This window comes from Molothrus ater, chromosome 8, assembly GCF_012460135.2.
Source record: "Molothrus ater isolate BHLD 08-10-18 breed brown headed cowbird chromosome 8, BPBGC_Mater_1.1, whole genome shotgun sequence".
NCBI lineage: Eukaryota > Metazoa > Chordata > Aves > Passeriformes > Icteridae > Molothrus > Molothrus ater.
Window position 1 is genome coordinate 19,783,939 of NC_050485.2, and position 19,322 is coordinate 19,803,260.

General features: G+C 35.4%; 1 protein-coding gene across 1 annotated transcript in view; it reads right to left on the reverse strand.

Annotated features, from left to right (window-relative positions):
* The window catches only part of PLCE1 (phospholipase C epsilon 1), a 139,360-nt gene that overhangs the window by 100,221 nt on the left and 19,817 nt on the right, over positions 1 to 19,322 (reverse strand). Inside the window, exon 2 of the mRNA XM_054515605.1 lies at positions 14,881 to 16,471. Coding sequence (XP_054371580.1) covers positions 14,881 to 16,068 — 1,188 coding nt within the window. The 5' untranslated portion in view covers positions 16,069 to 16,471. The remainder of the gene's footprint in view (positions 1 to 14,880; positions 16,472 to 19,322) is intronic.

The window sequence follows — 19,322 nt, forward strand, 5'->3', positions numbered from 1 at the left end:
TGTAGGACATGGGTGTATGGGCTGAGAAAGGCTGCCCCAGCCCCACTTGCTCTGTCAGTGCAGACACAGAAACAGCCAATCTGTCTGCAAAGATCATGGCAAACACCTTATAATCTGCAATAAGCCAGAGCCTGGAGAAAGGTCTGTCAGGTATGATCTTTGACTAGTTGGTACACAATTTTAAACACTTAGAATTAATATTTGAAGTGGGGGAAAATGGTTTCATTACCATTTGGGCTTTGGAGTTTTTCTTCCAAGCATCCAGTTGGCTAATCAAACACCAGCACCAAGTTTGGAATTCCATTTTGCCTCAAATTCAGTTTTCAGGGTTTCTTTCCCCTTTACTTCTGACTGAAGAAATACCCACCAATGCCAATTAAAAGTGATAATGCAGCAGAGAAAATATATCAAGATTTGCAGTAAAACTGTATGAATTATTCTATCCACCAGATGGCATATAACTCACATTTTACTTCAAATATAGTACAATTTCAATGACAGGTGCAAAGATCAGATTTTTCCTATTTCTTTTTCTCCTAATGTACAAATTTTAATTATATTTTAGTATTCATAGAGTTTCAACAAATGAAAATACGTGTTCTGTAACCATGGTATGGAAAAATGATTTCCACATATAAAATACACCCAGTCCATCTATGAGCTGTTTTGAAACCTTAGCAAGGAGATGCTAACACAGTTCTTTTGGGAAAGTTACACCTGTAAAAGTATCCCTGCAGAGATCTGGGTCAGTGTAAATATAGTATAAGGATTCTTATCTAATGAAGCCTTATTGTCAAAAGGACTGCAGAAAGACAAATATTTTATCATCATGGGTATCATACCACATTCTCACAGTTACTCCTGATTATATACATATGTGCATGTATATATACACATCCAAACCAGGTCTAAGTGGAAATCAGTGATGACAGTGATGCAGCAGCCCTGTCAATACTTTCAAAGAGTGTTCCAGTGAAACTTAGGCCCAAATTTTCAAACTGGACTCCTAAAAATCAAACCTGTAAATCCCTAAGACTTCTATCTGTTGCTGGTCTGATTATGAGGAACATAGGGCATTCAGCATCTTGAAAATCATGGCAGTTTTACCAGCAGACTAATTAGGAAATTTCTATGTCTAATTTAAACACCCTATTTTGGATGCAATATTTTCTGAAATGCACCAAAGTGTGAAGTCTAACTTCAGAAAAGTATAATGAGAATTACTGTATAAACAAAGCTTTCTCAGATCATCTCCATCTTGTTTTTGGGACTCAACTCTGACAAATAGTTCAAACTTTCATGCTTTCCTTGGCTGATGTCAGCCAGACCAATTGCATCTGTCCATGGTGTTAGGCTAAGTTAAAAGCACTGGGTTGGACAACATGACAACAGCTGGCTGGAGAGGAGCTACTTGCAATAATTAGCAAAATGCAAATAGTCTTTGAACCAAGGATGTACAAAAGCTAATGGTCCTAGAGCCATTTGATCCAAGCAAATCCTATGACCAAACTTGATTCAGGCAGGACACATAAAATATAATTTCTTTTATGCCCTTCATTCTTACCTAAGTCTTATGTCAATAAATGTAGAGGATCAACTGCTGGACTACATGCTAATGGACATACTAATAAGGAGATCCTCTAACTATTGATCATATAGAAGAGAAAATCAGGTAAAGTATGTTAATAAGCACTTCTGTCCTGTGCTAGAGAAAAAGACTGGTACCAGTGACTTGCCTAGAGTGCTTGCTTGCATAAAGAAGTTAAAAATTAGAGAAGTAAAAAAATTAAAACTGCAGAATGCTCAGAGGCAAGACTGCTGTCTTTCAAAAACAGTGTGGTTTCAAATTTCCAGTTAGCATTTTGTCAATGCTTAATCAATTTTATGAATGTTTCTTAATGAAGAAAAATCACAATGAGGCAAATATCTAGAAGAAAATATAGTATGGTTTTCCACCATACAAAATAATGAATAATCTATTCTAGAAAAACATGCCCCAAACACTTTGTTATCCTACAATGGTAATCTTGACAAGTCATCAAGAACTTTTCTCCCCAATCTTAATGGGTATTCAAGACTTCAATATCTTAACATCTTGGCCTAACAACATGGCAAGGTTTTTATAAAAATATCTGTAAACCTTGAAACTGGTTTTACAGTCCTGCAGACATGCTGTGCTATTGAGCCCCCTGTTCACCTAGCAGCTGTTCCAGGTCTCTGGTACAGCTGTGGGACTCCCTCCCAAGCAGCTGGAACTGACACAGGCACAAAGAGAAGCTCTATGATGTGGTTCAGGACAAGCCTAAGAGATAAGGGATGCTAATAGGCTGCTCTCCAAACATGAAAACAACCTATGGTCTAGACTGTCTTTATGGAGCCCAATGTGGTATTTATCAACAGAACATAAAGAAAATAATGTCATCTCAGTCAAAAACTTCAAAATTTGATCCAACGAAGTCATGGACTCAGTCATGGGTTTCCAAGCTGTGCTGCACATACTATTAATGACACACAAATGTCAGCTAAGCAACCAAAAACCTTCTCTCATATGAGCACAAGTACTGCTGGTACCGTGGCAATAGTAATATATGAGCAAGGAAAGTTGGGAGCCCTGCTCCTTGTCTCTCGGAGAAAGGTGGAAGTCTGCAAGTCTCTGAAAGCACAGAGACTCAAACCAGCAGCAGCAGTGTTAAATATTTTGATATTCCTCATATTAGTCTTCTAAGAAACTTTGTTATTCTAAGCTTTCCAAAATTATGTGCCATTCTATTTCATTATTTAATTTCATTCGTTGACCAGGTAAGAATTTAAAACCAATTTTTATCAAACTTGAGACACTAAATCTTCTTGAAGATCTGTCTTTTTTAAACTAACAACCATTTTTTAAAAAGCGGGTCAGTTTGTCAAATATTTTCCATAGCAGAAATGTTGTTGAGAAAAAAACCCTATAAAATATCATCTAATTAAAAATCCAAGAAGGTAGTAAAACTGCCCAACTACTGAGCCTTGCCACACATGCTTGGCCGTGTAACATCAAGCTTTGCCAAAATGTCTCAATTCAAATGATTTAAAAATCAAAGGATGACTAGTAATCTCTCTCCAAATTCTATTAATTTTCTTTATATTTCTACTTGAAAGTACAAACTCTGTACATAACTATCATGACAGCTTTAGCACTGGTTTACATATGTCTTAGTTCCAAAAAACAACAGCAAATCTCTTAGTTCTGGTTAGGTTTCAAAACAAGATTTTGTCGGTTTTTGCTCTCTACATTTTTCAAGTCCCAAAACTCAAAGGACGCTTTGTCAACTATCTCTTTTATTTTCCTTCCAAGTTTTTCATAGAACACTGGCTCCTTTTCATTAGTTCTTTCAGTTAACTACCTTTCATATCCCATTACCAAGTTCGCCCACTACTGTTAAATCAATTTCCATGTCTTTTATTTTAAAAAAAGGGGTTTTAAAGTTTTTGTTCTCTTAGATCCACTGAGTCACAACCACATGGGTATGTCCTGTGAATCTGCTTTCATCTTGGCTGTTGTTTTCCTTGTGGTTTTTTGCAGACTGGTGGAATTTAAATTCAGCAAGGATTAGGGGAATCTGGTCATCACTGCCTAATATAAATATTAATTAGCAAATACTTATTATTTCCTGATGAGTACAGTAGAAAAAAACCCCTTACAACTATGCTCTATCATAGTTGGATTTAACCTTGTCCAAAAATACCAGCTCTTTAGGAAAGGGAATTGCAGTCCTGAAGTGTAACAGTACAAGCATTTGCATATCAATCACCCAATGTAAAGTTTGAATGCTGTTTACCAAACCTCACATGAAAAAAAATCCCTAAAAATAATATGGAAAACAAGAGGACAAAACAAAATTTTAAACTGACATAAAATAGCTAAATATGGGACAGATGCCACATGGGAATTTGAGCTCCACAAAGCTGGACTTATATAAGTAGGAATGCCCATTAAGACCACGCAATTTCACGAAGAAGGAATTTCAGCCTTAAGTACTGGACTTGGCTGAATGTAGATTGTGAATATTACAAAAAAGTGCTATCTAATAGTAGAGAACTAAAGAAAAGTATGTTGGGAAATTCTTGCCCTCTATAAAGAAAATTAAGAATAAAGGAGACTCCATCAAGACCACCAGGGTGGGGAATAGTAAGCATGTTGAATGTAAGCTCAAGAATGGCACTAGAAGACAAGATCAGAAAACCATTCGATAGGCTGGCTGTAAAAACAGCAAAGCTAGTTAGGAGGAGCTATAAATAACTAGAATTTTCAAGGGAGAGAGGAAAATGCTTCCCCTTCCTATCACTGAATTTAATGAGAAGTCCCATGGAGACTTCCAAGGTCAGGAAGCCATGAAAGAGAGAGCAGACCTTGTAGTCAGCCACCAAAAAGAACCCTAGGGAGAAGGAGCCTGGAAAAGCCATAGAGAAATGAAGAGAGTGCAAACTGCAGCGGTGAAACTTTTTCAAATGGCAAGAGCTGGACTATATCCTGACATAAATACTGTTAAGGCTGGCATGTGTAAAAGACTGCAGAGCCCTTAAAACAGGAATGGAATAAGGCCTACAAATGGGTAAATAAAATAGTTGAGGTACATTGCCCAAGGAAGCAAATGCATGCCCTGAGGTTCTGGAGCTGAGGCCTTCAGTACAGACCCAGCTCTTCCTCTGCTACTCACTGCTAAGAAACTCAGCGACTCAACAGTAAAGAATATTTAAAGATCTCAATCCAGGGGACTGACCATGGGAGAAGACACGCTACCAACTGTCTCTGTGTGCTTTTCTATCATGCCAGAGGGTGCAGACTAAATAAAATCTGCCTACTCAGCTTTCCGGGGAGGACTAAAACAGCACAAGGGACAGGTGCAGCTGGATGCCACAGAACAGCCTGCTATTCTAGAGCAAAAAAAATCTGGGGCAACAGGTGATCCTTCTACAATCCTACACAGAAATTACTTCAAATCTGAAGATAGGGAGCAATATTTTCATTATTATCTATCTAAACACCTTTTGGGTTAGTAACTAAGTCATTCAAAGGTCCTGAAGAAAGACGTCTGAAGGAAGGACAAAACACAGCTTCTCTCTATGTGGATATGGAGTCAGTTCACCATGAACAAAACAGAAACAAAGTGTACTAACAAGCCAGCTCTAATAGGCAGACAATATACCAACTATTCCATGTCTTCCCTGATACACCAGCCCTGCTTTATTCTGAAAATATATATCATACTCAGTTTTAAAATTCCAAAGTTATTTGTATAATTACAAAAATGAACCTGTTATCTATCCAAAGCAGTCCAAAACCTGGGGGTAGCAGAACAGGACAAATATGATGTATTGGTCTGGTAATTATGTAGATGATATAACAGATAAATCAAAATATCCTCATGCTAACACAAAAACTTGGAACTGCCTGAAAATTCCATCACGCACACCCAAATTCTCCACACAAAGCTTTGCCCTGGTATTTCCGATGGTAATTCTGGTAATTCTTCTGTATCAACTGAGTTCCTGGTGTAGCAAAAGCCCTGTAGTATATGAAACACCTAGGTATAGCAAACAGTACTTCATCTCTTGAATTTCAGCATAACCTCATGCTTGTAATGGTGTCCAACATATTTGTTGTACTCTTCCATCATTTTATAAAGGTAATTTAATTCTGAAACAAACCATTGATTCATTTATCTCCTCAGCAGCTGAACCACTGGGAGGAAAAACAGGAAACAGCTGTTCCATCACACAAAACCAATGTGTGATGAGAAATTTATTCAAAACTAGAAAAAATATGACTCAAAAGAGATCATCATTTACAAAGGCTGGATTTGCAGTTTTTACAAACCAATTGCAAAGAATCACTGTGCAAGCTAAATTAGATATGCAATGATTCACAAATGCCCACTGATGAAAGAACTTTGTTGCTCAAATGTATTTAAACTATAATAGATGTCCATCCACAATCTGTTGGCTAAGAAAAACAATAAAAAAGAAACAAACCCCTCTATTTCTGTACTTACAGAAAATAAGAAAATTAATACACTGCTGTAAAATATGGTTCATGTTATACTTCATGCTTATAGATAACCTCTGTCTTTTCTGCAGCCCCAACCCTGTTGAGTGACTTGGTGTGAATAGACCAAAAATTCCTTTATGCTGACAGTAAATCACTACATCTCAATGAAATGGTCACATAGCAAAAGGTTTTGCACTCTTGTATTTCCCCTTGACTGCATTTTAAGTAAGATAAGTTTCAAAAGGACATATAGGTAACCCAAAATACAAGTTACTTTCCTGAAAGGGAAATATTCTGAATGCTCATGAAATACCCTGTTTTCCCTTGAAAATGCATACATTGACATACACAAGCCACCAATGCAATCCCAAGATTGCAAACAACAGACAGGAAGTCCAATGTTACAGCTCCCATGACAATAGCAGTGTGCTTACATGAAGTCAAAAAATCTCACATATGCAAGGGTCAGAACTATAATGGCCTCAAGCACGCTGCAGGATGCTCTAAATCTGCAAAGTGACTCAAGGATTTAAATCAGGAGATGGAGGACAGTTTGCTCTATGGAGTATTTTTCTTGATTCAACACAAAATCACATTGAGAAAAATTCTCCAGGCCTTGGATACATTCTTATGTTTTTGCTGAAAGACAAACCATCCGGAATTATCATTCAGATTTTTATTCAGCCTAGAAGTAGTTCATAGTTGATTGGTTATATACATTTTTATTAAAAACTTGGTTTTTTCTTTGCTTTTATGCTTGTAACTACAAAGTTCCCTAACATTAATATTAGTAACTGGTAGGTAAATTTGAAGGTGGGTTTCCACCCCCTCCCCTTCACTGGAAACTTAGAGGATATGTCTCTTCTGCAGACTACAGTGCAGCACAAAGCTACTGAGCTTGCTGAGGATAAAAGGAAATCTAGCCACAGCATATGGAGAGTGTTTGGGAGAAGTTTATCTTCAAACTCTGAGTGAGCTCACTAACAACTAACTGCCTCTAAGTCTAGAGAACAGATGAGATCATCACTTGTTTGTAAAACAGCTAGGAAGGACACAGATTCGAGTCCAGAAGCAGGGCTTCCAAGCACTGTGATAACATGACCAGTATAAAACAGCATAAACAACTGATGGGGACTGAGGGAACTTTTATTTATTAAGTTAATGATCCCACCTGAGTTATATTACAATGTATTACATATATTTATATAGGGAATATTTTTAGTATAAAACTGTAGTGTTTTAAAAGTGCTTAATCTAAGCTTGTCTGTCATCTTGGCACACGTCTGTCTCTTAAAACATCTGACATAAAACTATGGTTTCACATGAATCCAATAGCTTCATTCTGCACATGCTTCTTTTTCTCCCTCCAAGTAACATTATCCCAATAGGAGATTTTAAAAGATTACAGTATGACCAGGATTTCACCCATTCTCTAATACTTGAAGGGAATTCCTAAACACTCTAAGAACCATGACTGCTGTAACATGAAACTAGAGCAGCTAATAATACCTCCTTTGTTTTGGCCACTATTTACTAATGAAGGCTTGTATCCATTCTGATTGCTTGAAAACAATATTTACAGTGTTGAGAGACTAGCATGAAAATAACCAGTACATAACAATCACTTTTAATCACCTTAAAAGAAGATTACATTATTTTACTGTGGATTCAAAGTCCAAATGGTAGCAACACTCAATAGGAATTACACTTACTGGAAAAGCTAAGAGGAAGAAAAAACCCTACATTCATGAGAGTTCCTTAGAATATTCAGAGTCCTGCAACAAGTGCAGGTGCTGATTTCAAGACAAAAATAAACTTTTTCATTGCTTTTGTATGCTTCTGTGCTATCACAGCAACCTCCTCTGCAGGTCTCCATCTTCCAGTATTTTCTATACTAAAAGCAAGTCTTCAATCTCAGTTCAAAAATTAATGTATCTGGTTACAGTTGAAAATATTAAACAAAATTTTACTTTCACACGATTTGCAGGACAATAGAAACACTGTTTGAAACATGTGTTTTACAGGTAAATAATAGTGTCTAACTATATCATTGTCTAGTGAAATTATTAGGACAACAAAAATTTAAAAAAAGAAAGAAAATTAAAAAGTGGCTACAAATGCCAGGGCTGTTTGTTTCCAGCACTGCCCCTCTTGCAGCATTCCTGATGAAGGCTGTGTGCTGTCACACTGCCCTGAGTCACCCTGGTTCATTAGCTCTGACTCGTGTGGGGGCACCCTCAGAGCCCCCTGGCACTTGGTAGCCAAGTGGACATACTTGGACAGTGCTTAATGGCTGTATTATGTTCAATCTTTATTTTGACTTTTAGGTTGCCACTAGTCCATATTTTCAAGAAAATTTCACGACCAGAGGGCTCATAACTGTACATTATCCAATCACTTTTCACATACAGAAGAACCAAATAGCCTCATTTCTCATGGAGGATGGCTTAGATATTGTGGCAAGTAAAATTTTCCAGTAGACATTTTTCCTCTAAGTTGTTCTTGAAATATCATACTGGTAAGGTATATGCCTACCAATTACTGTCAAGCCAAGCTTATTTAATTTTAGAAATTTTTTTTAAATATTCTGAAAGATTGTAGAAAAGCAAGATAAATTAAAATGTATATGAAATCTCATAAATTCAGATTTTAGTTATTCACTCACCAAGAGAGTCATGTTTATATGGCACAGTTTTTATTAACTTACACCAGAGTAAACAACCCAGCTTTTCAACAGTTCATACAGGTAATGGAGATAACTTAGTTTCAACTGAGAAAGAATTTAGAAAAGTGTCCAACTCTAACACTCTAAAATGAACCCTTTAATGTGCTGCAGAGAGATTTTCTAAACCAGACCTTCATGCTGCTTTACAGTTAATGAACAGTCACTAGAAGGAAAGTCAGAAAATGTGGAAAAACTGAAAGCATAATATAATGCTCTTGCCAAGACTCCCACACTATTGGCTTTAAATACCTAAGTGTGGTCACAGCTAAAACTTATTGTTCATAATTTGGCCCAATGTTGTTAAAGGTATAAGGCAACTGTAAAATAATACAAAATATTAAGCAATTTAGCTCAAACCCTATCACATTATGGTAGCAATATGACTTCTACAGACAGAGGGTAAGTTTTCTGGTTTTAAAGCTAGCCTGTAAAGCTGGAGTAACTCAACCCAAAGCAAATACAAGTATAGACCTTCATTTTTAAAAGTTCAATTTATTTTTACAGTACTTACTGAAGGGAAAACATAATTTCATGCCTATTTGGCTCTTCTCCTGCTTCCCTGATTTTTTTCCAAATAGTCAATTCTGCTCATTAACTTTTTTCTTTAAACAAAGAAATGAGAAATACTGGGTCCGGGTAGAATAAAAACCTGTTTGTCCTTACCTACCAACTACTTTACCATAAGTAAATACACCTTTATGTCTAAAATGCACAATGGCATTTTAACAGGCAAAATACTCAGGCACAGTCAGATAAAAAAATTATTGTTAGAGTGGAGAAACACTCCAACCACTTGCAGATTATTTGCTTTATGTCATTATTTCCTGTAAATTCCTTTCAGCATGCTAGACTAGAAATTTTATTTCAAAATGGAAAGCTGAAAAATCTCAAATCTGCCTGTGGCCCACACCACAGAATCACAAATCAGCCTTTTTTGTTAAATACAAGTACAAGTACAAGTACAACATAAATGTTAGCCTGAAGAGCAATGTTACATTTCAGGCATGCAGGGAAAACTGTGAAGGGAGAGTAAAAGTCCGTCTAAAGAATTCTATCTTTCAAAATATGTAGCAAGAAGTAAAAAAACTGTGGGAAAAGCACGTAATTCTAACAGAAATATGGTATGACAGCAAACCCAGACCTGAAATTCCTACAGAAACAATTAAAAACAACTCATTAGTGAAAGTCAGTAATAATTTAATTTTTTTAAACTACTTTGTGGGTTGTGAATCTCAGAGAGTTTGGCAGAATAACTTTACTAATAAGACTCGTGTCCAGGTAATTTCATGTGGACACTCCACAAGCCCTCTGTCTAATAACTCAGATCAGTCATGTGACTGAAACACAGCACATAAACAGGCACTCTATGCTGCTTATTCATACTAACACAAATGCTTTCAAGTTTTTCTTTCACTTCTTAAGAATCAATATGGGCTTCTTCATTATATAAATTATGTTTTGAATACATTGGAAAAGTGTATCTTCCAAAATACTACTAGATATAAAAGAGGGTTACACTCTTCATTCTGATAAATATTGACAATTAAAGGTTACAATTAACTCAACACCTGAGAAAAACAACCAAAAAATGTTCTTACATACACACAGCATTACTAACCCTTCCTTTCTTCATGTGTTAACATTTGCAGGAACAAGCTCCTGCATTTGGTTAATGCAACTGTTGTTGAAATAGCCTAAGCAGATATTATTTCCATGACTGATAGTGAAATACTCAATCTATCTGTATTTTCAGAAATGCCACAAAAGCATGCACTGACTAGAATTGCTGATACAGCTCTGGAAGGGAGTAGGACAGCAGAGGGAGGGAACTGAGATCTCTCTACAGGTTCAAAATTAAAATCAATATTTATATTAATTATAAAATGTTTACTGTAATTAAGAATCTATTAAGAATTAAAAATTAATTATAAACAACAATTAAAATACTATATATTAACAGAAAACAACTCATGTCTAGTTCTATTTTTTAAAAAATATTATCCAAGATGACTATTTTAGATTCCACATTAATAAAAATTTTAAAATATAGATTTTTATAAAATGTCTACAAAAAATAAACATTTTTTACCTCCAAATCTTTTTTCTCCCCTGAAATTTTTCTTAACAGACACCACCAACTGATTATAGCTCAACTTTATGGAAATAAAGAAATCTTAACACACAACTCCTTACATTAGCCATGCATATCACAAATCTTTGCATGACATTCATTTAACACAGGAGTCATAGAAATACCATGGACACTACAGGGGAAAAGACCAAAAACCTGATGCTAACAAATGCTGAACTACTATACCAAATCATTGCATGAATTATGAAAAACTCCCACAAGGTAAATCTATTATAGAATCACTATTCTCCATGGGAACAGACATGGAGCAATTAATATTTTCTTTAATTGTCGCCTAATTAGTCATTGGCATTTTAGTAACTTAGCAACTATGAAGAATGTCAGGTATATTAGAGTGCTAACTTCCATCTGAGCAGAGTTGAGTAAGGCAGCAGAGTTCTTGCTTCTTAAAGCTCAAACTACTGGCACCAGGAATGTAATGACACAGCAGAGATAGTACTGACGCCTACAAAATAAGCTTAACTAAAGAATTTAGCTATTATGCACTGCAACTATGTTGTTGCAGCTGCCATCTGCAGATCTTGAGGTCACTTGCATAGCTTGAGAGAATCACTCTGTGAAAGTCTAGTGAGCTGCCCAGATTTCTTACCTTAGTCAATGGTGGACAGGTTCACTTTTGTCACATTACTTACCACCACGGCAAAACCACCACCATATCAGCTAAAAACAAAGTGGACTTCAGCTCTGTGAACCTTACATCTCACAGATCCCAGAAACTCTGACTCTGGGAATCAGCCAGATTGCTAACACAGTGCAGCTGGTATCAGGTGTCCAAGCAGTGGATACCTGTTCAAGCAAAGCCAACACCAGAGCCTGCACTCTCATGATCTCTTGTATGGCAAACTCTTTGCACTTGTGACTCCTTTAATATGTACTAATGTGAGGGGTCTGCACTGTTCCAACACAGACAAGCAGATGTCTCCTAAACAGATACAACAGCCACATTACACACACCCATCTGATAAGGGGAAATGGTGCACTGAATTTAGCTACAAAAACTAAGTGCAAAATTAGAAAAAATATTCAAGATAAAGTCTTATGTCAATAAATGTAGAGGATCAACTGCTGGACCACATGCTAATGGACATACTAATAAGGAGATTCTCTAACTATTGATCATGTAGAAGAGAAAATTGGGTAAAGTAATAAGCACTTCTCTCCTGTGCTAGAGAAAAAAACTGGTACCATACAAAACATACATTAAATCCAGAGGAGTCTAAATCTGCATATGAAATACCTCTCAACAGTAATAATATGCTACATGAAGAAAAATATAACATCGTGTATTTTCAATATAGTGCAAATTCTTAGGCCCACCTCCCTATGTAGAGGAAGAAAAAAGAAGAAAAAAGAAAAAATCACTTAACCAAGCGACAGTTCAGTGCCTTTCCTTTATTAGAGCTAGAATTTTTATGTAAGGGATATGCACAAATGAGATCCACATTTTCCTACTTTAAAATATAAAGGTCTCTATTGTTCCATGTTGCACCAGTACTGCTAGGAAAACTTAATTTCTCCAACTTTTTTTTCCTCTTGAAGAACAGAATTACTGTTCACTTAGCTGTTCCAAACAGAATGCATGCTCAAAGGGTGAGATAAGGGGAAAGGAAGAACAAATTACCACATTCATTTACTACTTTTTCCTTCTTCCTTTGATTATTAGCATGAAAGATTCCTACAAATGCCCATAATTCATTCAATTATTTTAACCCAGTGCATACATTCAATAGGCCCATATATTTGTGGCATCCATTAAGTTAATTTCTGTTTGTGTAAATCTATCTATAATGCTAATAATATAAGCCATAACCACATACAAATATTATTACAAAAACAATATTCTATGCTAAAATAACAAGAAAACAGTGCTAAGAGAACTTGATGCATGTTGAACATAAGGAGATTATATACAGAGGCTGATAAGAAGAAAAACAGTTTTAGTGTCCATCTGGATGAAGAAACACTTTGACACATGATCAGAAAAAGTTTAAAACCACGTGTTTCTTTCTGTGCATTGTAGTTATGCAAAGTGCTTTACAGTCCCTGTTTATCTTTTGCTGACTTGGAGACAGAACTTTTTCTATTTAAATAATTATTCAGTGAATAATTATTACTTTTGTTTCTGAGTTCATATAAACAGACTACAAAAAAATCTTAAAATTAAAGCTCTCCCACCCCAAAATGCTTTATGTTCTGTATTATACAGCGGTGGTGGAAAGTGGTTGAACAGGCAAGCATGATAAAACCTAAGGAACTCACGTCAAATTGGCAATGTCCAATAAAAACTTATAAACACATCCTTCAGCTATCTCAGCTACAAAACACTGTCCCATCTCTCCCCCCTAAAATTTGTAGTGATACTTAAATGTACCATGCATACAGCATGTTAAGTAAACCCACAGAATTATATTCACCCCTTCATAGGACAGTGAACACGCCCTCTTCACTGCATCTGCTCTCCCAGCAAGTTTGTACTTCCATTGATCAGTGTGGTGAATTTCACAAAAATCACCAGCACCACAAAGCTCTGCAACCTGGTAAAAAACCTGACATACACATGTTTATAGAACTCTTCAATTAACTACTTAAATGGAAAAATACTAATTTCTAGAAGGACACAAGTCTATTAGAGGAGGCCACAACTGTCATGGAGTCAGTCTTTTCTTCCCTTATCACTGACAAAATTTCATATTCGTTTGATCAATTTTACCATAGGATTCGGTGATCTTACATGAATGTAAATGATAGATGAATATGTAAGTTTTCTTCCATTTCAGTCCTACTGGAAGTTGTTGAAGACTCTGAGCAATAACTGCTAGAAATTTCTTCGAGAAGAAGAGATTTCCATTTAGTCAGGACCAATTTATACGCATAGCTTATATGACAACACACTCTTTTACCTTGATTATTTTTCCCCTTCCTCAGGGTTATTCATACATTTTAACAGAGGAAAACTACAACTCCTTTTTTTGCTAAGCTCAGTAATCAGTGGTCAAAATCTTTTATAGATTACATCAACAACTATTTAATTTCCACCAGCGCAGAAAATCTTTTATTACTTAAAATAATTAAGAATGTGCTTAAAATCTTAAAATATTAAGAATGTGCTATGTAATTTCTATAATAATAATTTATACATTCATGATTTCATTCTAAACTTAGTATTCATTGTGTTATGTAACTTAAGGGAACACAAACCAGGGCAGTATCACCACATTAATGTACATTACTCAAGTATTACTTGTTTTATTATTGTAAAAGAGGTGTAAAAGAAATAGAAATATCTTCAACTTGGGGGAATACTATGCTTTCTTTTCATGGCAACAAATTTTTCACTGCAATCTAATACTCTCATATATAATGCTTTTCTTATATTTATGGAACAACTGTATTATTAGTTTATCCATCAAATGTTTATACATACATATATGCTATATATATCCAATTGTGTAGAATTATAATAAATAATTTTACACCTATCATATAAATGGAAAAATATAAGCATATATTACATACTTTTTCTGTTTAAAATATAAATATCTATAAAATGCATTTATCTTTTTATCCTGTATATAGGTGTGTTATATTCTTATATGAAAAGAATATTTATCAATAAATAAATTTATACATAAATCTAGGTATAAATATTTACCTACACACATTTTTATACTGATATATATGTATAGACATATATATATATAAAAATTTTATATACATATAGTTATAGACATATTTACCACATGGCTATTTTAAACCAAAAGAATTTTAGAGGATGGCAGTACATTTTTCTAAAAAGCAGTGTTCAGCATAAGGTTGTTCAATGTGGGTAAGTGAAATATCCTATTCAGTGTTACTAAGTATTTACTAGTTGAAGCCACTTTTTTAATTGAAAGGTTATCATGTTATCAAAACAAACAAGGAAACAAAACAAAAAAAAAAAACAACCAAACAAAAAAACCACTATGAAAAGCTTACCTCATACCATAAGGACTTCTCAGGACAGGAATTAAATTTCCATTTTATTAGAGACTGAATTATAGTTAGCTGTTCTGTTGTAATCCTAGAAAACTTCATGCCACTGTTGTTTCTCCTTTGTTCAACATAATTCCAAGCAACAGTTCCTATGTGCCCTGATGGTAAAGTCCTAAAAATTGCTCTTGTTCCAGTATAAACTGATTTTTTAACCTCTTTATCATTTTTACAGAAACGTCTTATTAAGAGTGTCGAACGTTCCTTTTTGTTTCTAAAAAAATCCTCTTCCAGCTCTTCTTCACAGTTATCACTGCAGTCCTCAAAATGGCTCAGAAAGGGCTTTGAGGGCATCCTTCCAGTAAAGTTATTTCCACAGAAGTTGTGACCTGAGCATGCCACTTTAACCTTTCGTGGTGCTCTTTCCAGACATAAGAACTTATCCCTTAAAGCATCTTCATACAACTGCTGTCCATTTTTATTCTCACAATTATTTGTCAACTGCATTATGCTGCAAGTGCAGGCTGGGGAACCAGTGGTGTTACCATCACCATCACTCATGGGCTGCAAGCAGTCATCCAAAAGGAAGCTGTTGTGTAAACCACACAAAGCCTTTGATATATTCCTTTCACTAGCACAATGTAAGTGAAAAAAGGCCACTTTATCAGGATCACTGCTGTCATTCTTATTTACTGCTGTCTGGCTTCTTAATGAAGGTCCATTCATTTTCAACTGAATTTCAGCAAGCATGGCTCTTTCCAGAGAAACAGGAATTCCAGTTTCCAGGCACGCCTCTTCCCCTGCTAGAGGAGCACAAGATTGATACAACTGGCTGCAGGAGATATTGCTCTTGTAGTTCTTCTGTACAATGTTACAGTTAATGTTAAGAAATTCCACTGAATCAGAGATGGAGCTGTTCCTCTCCCAGAAGTTTTCATTACTCTTGTCGTTAGCCAGTTGTTCTTTAGCCAGAGGGAATATTTTGGGCACTGAGCCCTGAAGACTTTCTTCTTCAAGTCTGTGTAAGTAAGACAGATTGTGTGTGGTTTGCCTTCCTGAACTGGCTGTATGTCTTCTTATAACACTGGTGTCCAAAGCATTTTCAGTATTTTCATCTCCAGCTGACTGGGCAGCTATCACTTTACCCTGTACCACAGAGAGCAGAACAGACGCTGTCATCTCCTCAGAGGTCATCTTGACACAGTCTCTAGTTGCTGGACTGTGTGCTGGGGATGGGGGGAGGACCTTCCCCACCAATCCTCATACCATGATTTCAGTGTAATGAAAGCTAAAGAATCAGGGAACACATGATAAAATATATATCGACTGCTTGTTCTTTTTGCACTGATGTTTACAAAAAATTAATTGTTTCTACTGTTGGGCTGCTAGGCTTTCCCAAACTTGGATTACTGGCTTGAGACATTAACATTTTTAAACCAGTTCTTTATTATGACGTAGCCATTCAGCTGGACTGTCTCCACAAGTAATTTTTCTGTCATATATAGCCCACACAATGTTGCCTCAGATTGTAGATGACCAAACACATACTCCATGTCACAGATGCATCTCCCCACAGGGCACCCACAAAGTTGTTTTTCTGTAGAGAAAAAACATATATAGATATATTAAACAGCATCCATGGAACAAAATCCACCATCATAACTACAAACACAAGATAATTGTACTGAAACCTAGAGAATTCCAAAATTTAAATCTGTCTTAAATTTAAATTTAAATTTAAAACATTTAAATCTGTCTTAAAATTTAAATTTAAAACATTTAAATCTGTCTTAAAATTTCACAGAAGAATTTTGGACTGTCATCACTGTCATGTTTTACATATTTAAATAGCTTTCTCCACTTCACTACGGAAGGTGACATGACTGCAGAAAACATATTAGTCTGAAGTGTAACAATGAAATTGAACACATAAATAAAAAGGGAAAAAAGAAAATGTACTTTCCATATTTTTTCTGACTCAGGATAACCAGGATAAAAAATTCTGAAGAACACAATCAACTTTAAATCTACACTGTCTTTTAAAATAATTCTTTTCATGTTCAGAAGTACAACTACAATTGTTTTGGTGTTATATGGTTTTTGCTTTCCTTAAACTGTATGCTGTTACCATGAAATCATAAAGAAAACATAGTATTTTCACCACAAGTTTATAACTAAAAAAGCATGAAGAGTAAAATCGAAACAGAAATAATCTTCTGACTCCTTTACTTGTATGGCCTTAAGCTAAAAAGCTAACCTGCCTTTCAACATTGTCATTAATTCCCAACTACCTTCCTGCAGGCAGCACAGTAGAAATAAATCTTGGAATCAGAAAATATGAGATTACAGACAGCTCAACAAAGGAAACAGAAGACTAAAAGAGACATTCCTAGATAAATCATGGTCAATTAAACAAATGCACTTATACTTCAATTTATCACATTTGCCACTAAAAACATAACATGTATTATTAAAACTATGGAAAATGTAGGCAGCTATATTAAGGCCTACATTTACCAGAACAGTCTAAATTCAATAGGAACAAGCAAAAGAAAAATACTTTAAATTTTAAAAAATAGCAGAAAACTAAGGCAAATGATGAAATCAGTTTCAGCTACACATAATAATTAAATCATCCATAGTGGACAGAATTAGAAATTATGGGGGGCATAAAAAGCAGCAAAGCTCAATGATTAATTTGAAGTGTAAAATCTATTTTGATATTCTTCTCAAGTAGTTATGATTAACAATTTTATTTTAATCCATTTTAGAGTGTCAGGTTTCATTTTTTATTGATTGCTAACCTTCATCCAAAGGCAATCTGGCACAAATCAAAAGGTAAACACAATCATTCGTTCATGGGATATTTGACATCCCATTTTCCCACCCAATTAAATTAATAAGTGTAACTAAATGCATCATATTTGCTAGGGTGGACGGAGGGTCACAAAAAAAAAAAAGAAAAAAAAATTAAAAGAAGTGACATTTAGCTACAAATCTGTGGCTTAAAAGTTTGCTAGGGCAAGAACAGCACTATTTCTTCATACAATAACTACCACAAGTACATGGAAAAAAATGCAATTTCATACTTCAATAAAGATTTCAATTTTACTGGTTTAACTACAGGGAGAGTCACAAAGGAAAGTGACAGAGAACAAAGAGTCACAAGTTTTACATTCTCCACCCATTACGAAGCGCATGTACATGCCAGATCAGCCAGATCAGAGTCCAGGTGGTAAACTCAGATCCTGTACTAGAGAGATTTAGCACCAGAATGGAAAATAACAGCCCCAGTTCATAGAAAAGTTGTGTAGAAGGAGATAGCAGTAGTTCAATGGAGTGGCAAGCTTGGGTCTTAAGACAGAGTCATATTACCAACACAGCTCACAGAGCACCTCATGACTTACTGCAACAGCTCAGCTGCAGAGCACATACAATGAAAAGGTAACACTCGTGCAATTTTTAAAGTCTACATTCTCTGGTAGTCCCTCTACCTTTAAACGGTACCCTGAAATTTATTTTAATCCACTTTCTTCAACCTCACTTATTTCACTTTAAAAAAAACAAAAAAACCCCACACTACCACCAACATGCACACAAAAAAAGGAAAGCACTTCAGCAATTCTTATTGTATCATTTCCTATCCCTCTTCCCTGTCCTTCCTCTTCAAATACACAGATGACAGCTTACGTAACTTTTTGACACTACACACTTGATGGAGCCCATCTTATTTTTTCTGGCAACCAAGGCCTTTCAGTCCAAACTTACATACAGTGATGCTGATCAAAGGAGAAAGATTTAGGAAGGAGAAGCAGCTGATTTTTTTCTTGATCTCTTTATTTTTTTTCTTGCTATATCAAGTAAAAATAATTCTTTGTAAAAGGTATAAAACATCAGTAGTTGTCTTCAGCACTGATTTTTCAAAGAATTCTGTGATCTATCAAAATGTCTTACTCTACTGATTTATCTCTCCTGCCACCATGATATATACATAAATGTACTCCCTGTGTTATTCCTAAGTCAAGGATAAAAATTAATGGATTGGATTGTCACTGCAAGTATTATACCTCTTATTACACCTGTTGCTAAGTGAAACTCTAACAAAATATCACTCTACTGTGCAAAAAGACAAATTATTATGCAACTTTAACATCTCACAATGACTTTAAGATCATGAAATTGACCATGTATGTTAAATTACACTGGTTTTTTATGAAGAAACATTAAAAAAGAAAACTAATCACATCATTGATTTGCTTCTGTAAGTAGAAATTTACTAAAACCAGAAGTCCATTTATATCCCTGACTGTCCAAAAAGCCCATTCACAGACTAGGACTGAGCTTTCACAGTCCTCCTTCCTACTAATAATAATGGAATCATTTTCCCATCTCTCTCTTACAGCAAAGTGTTTCCACACCCTCCCCAAACAGCTTCTCTCAGACCTTCT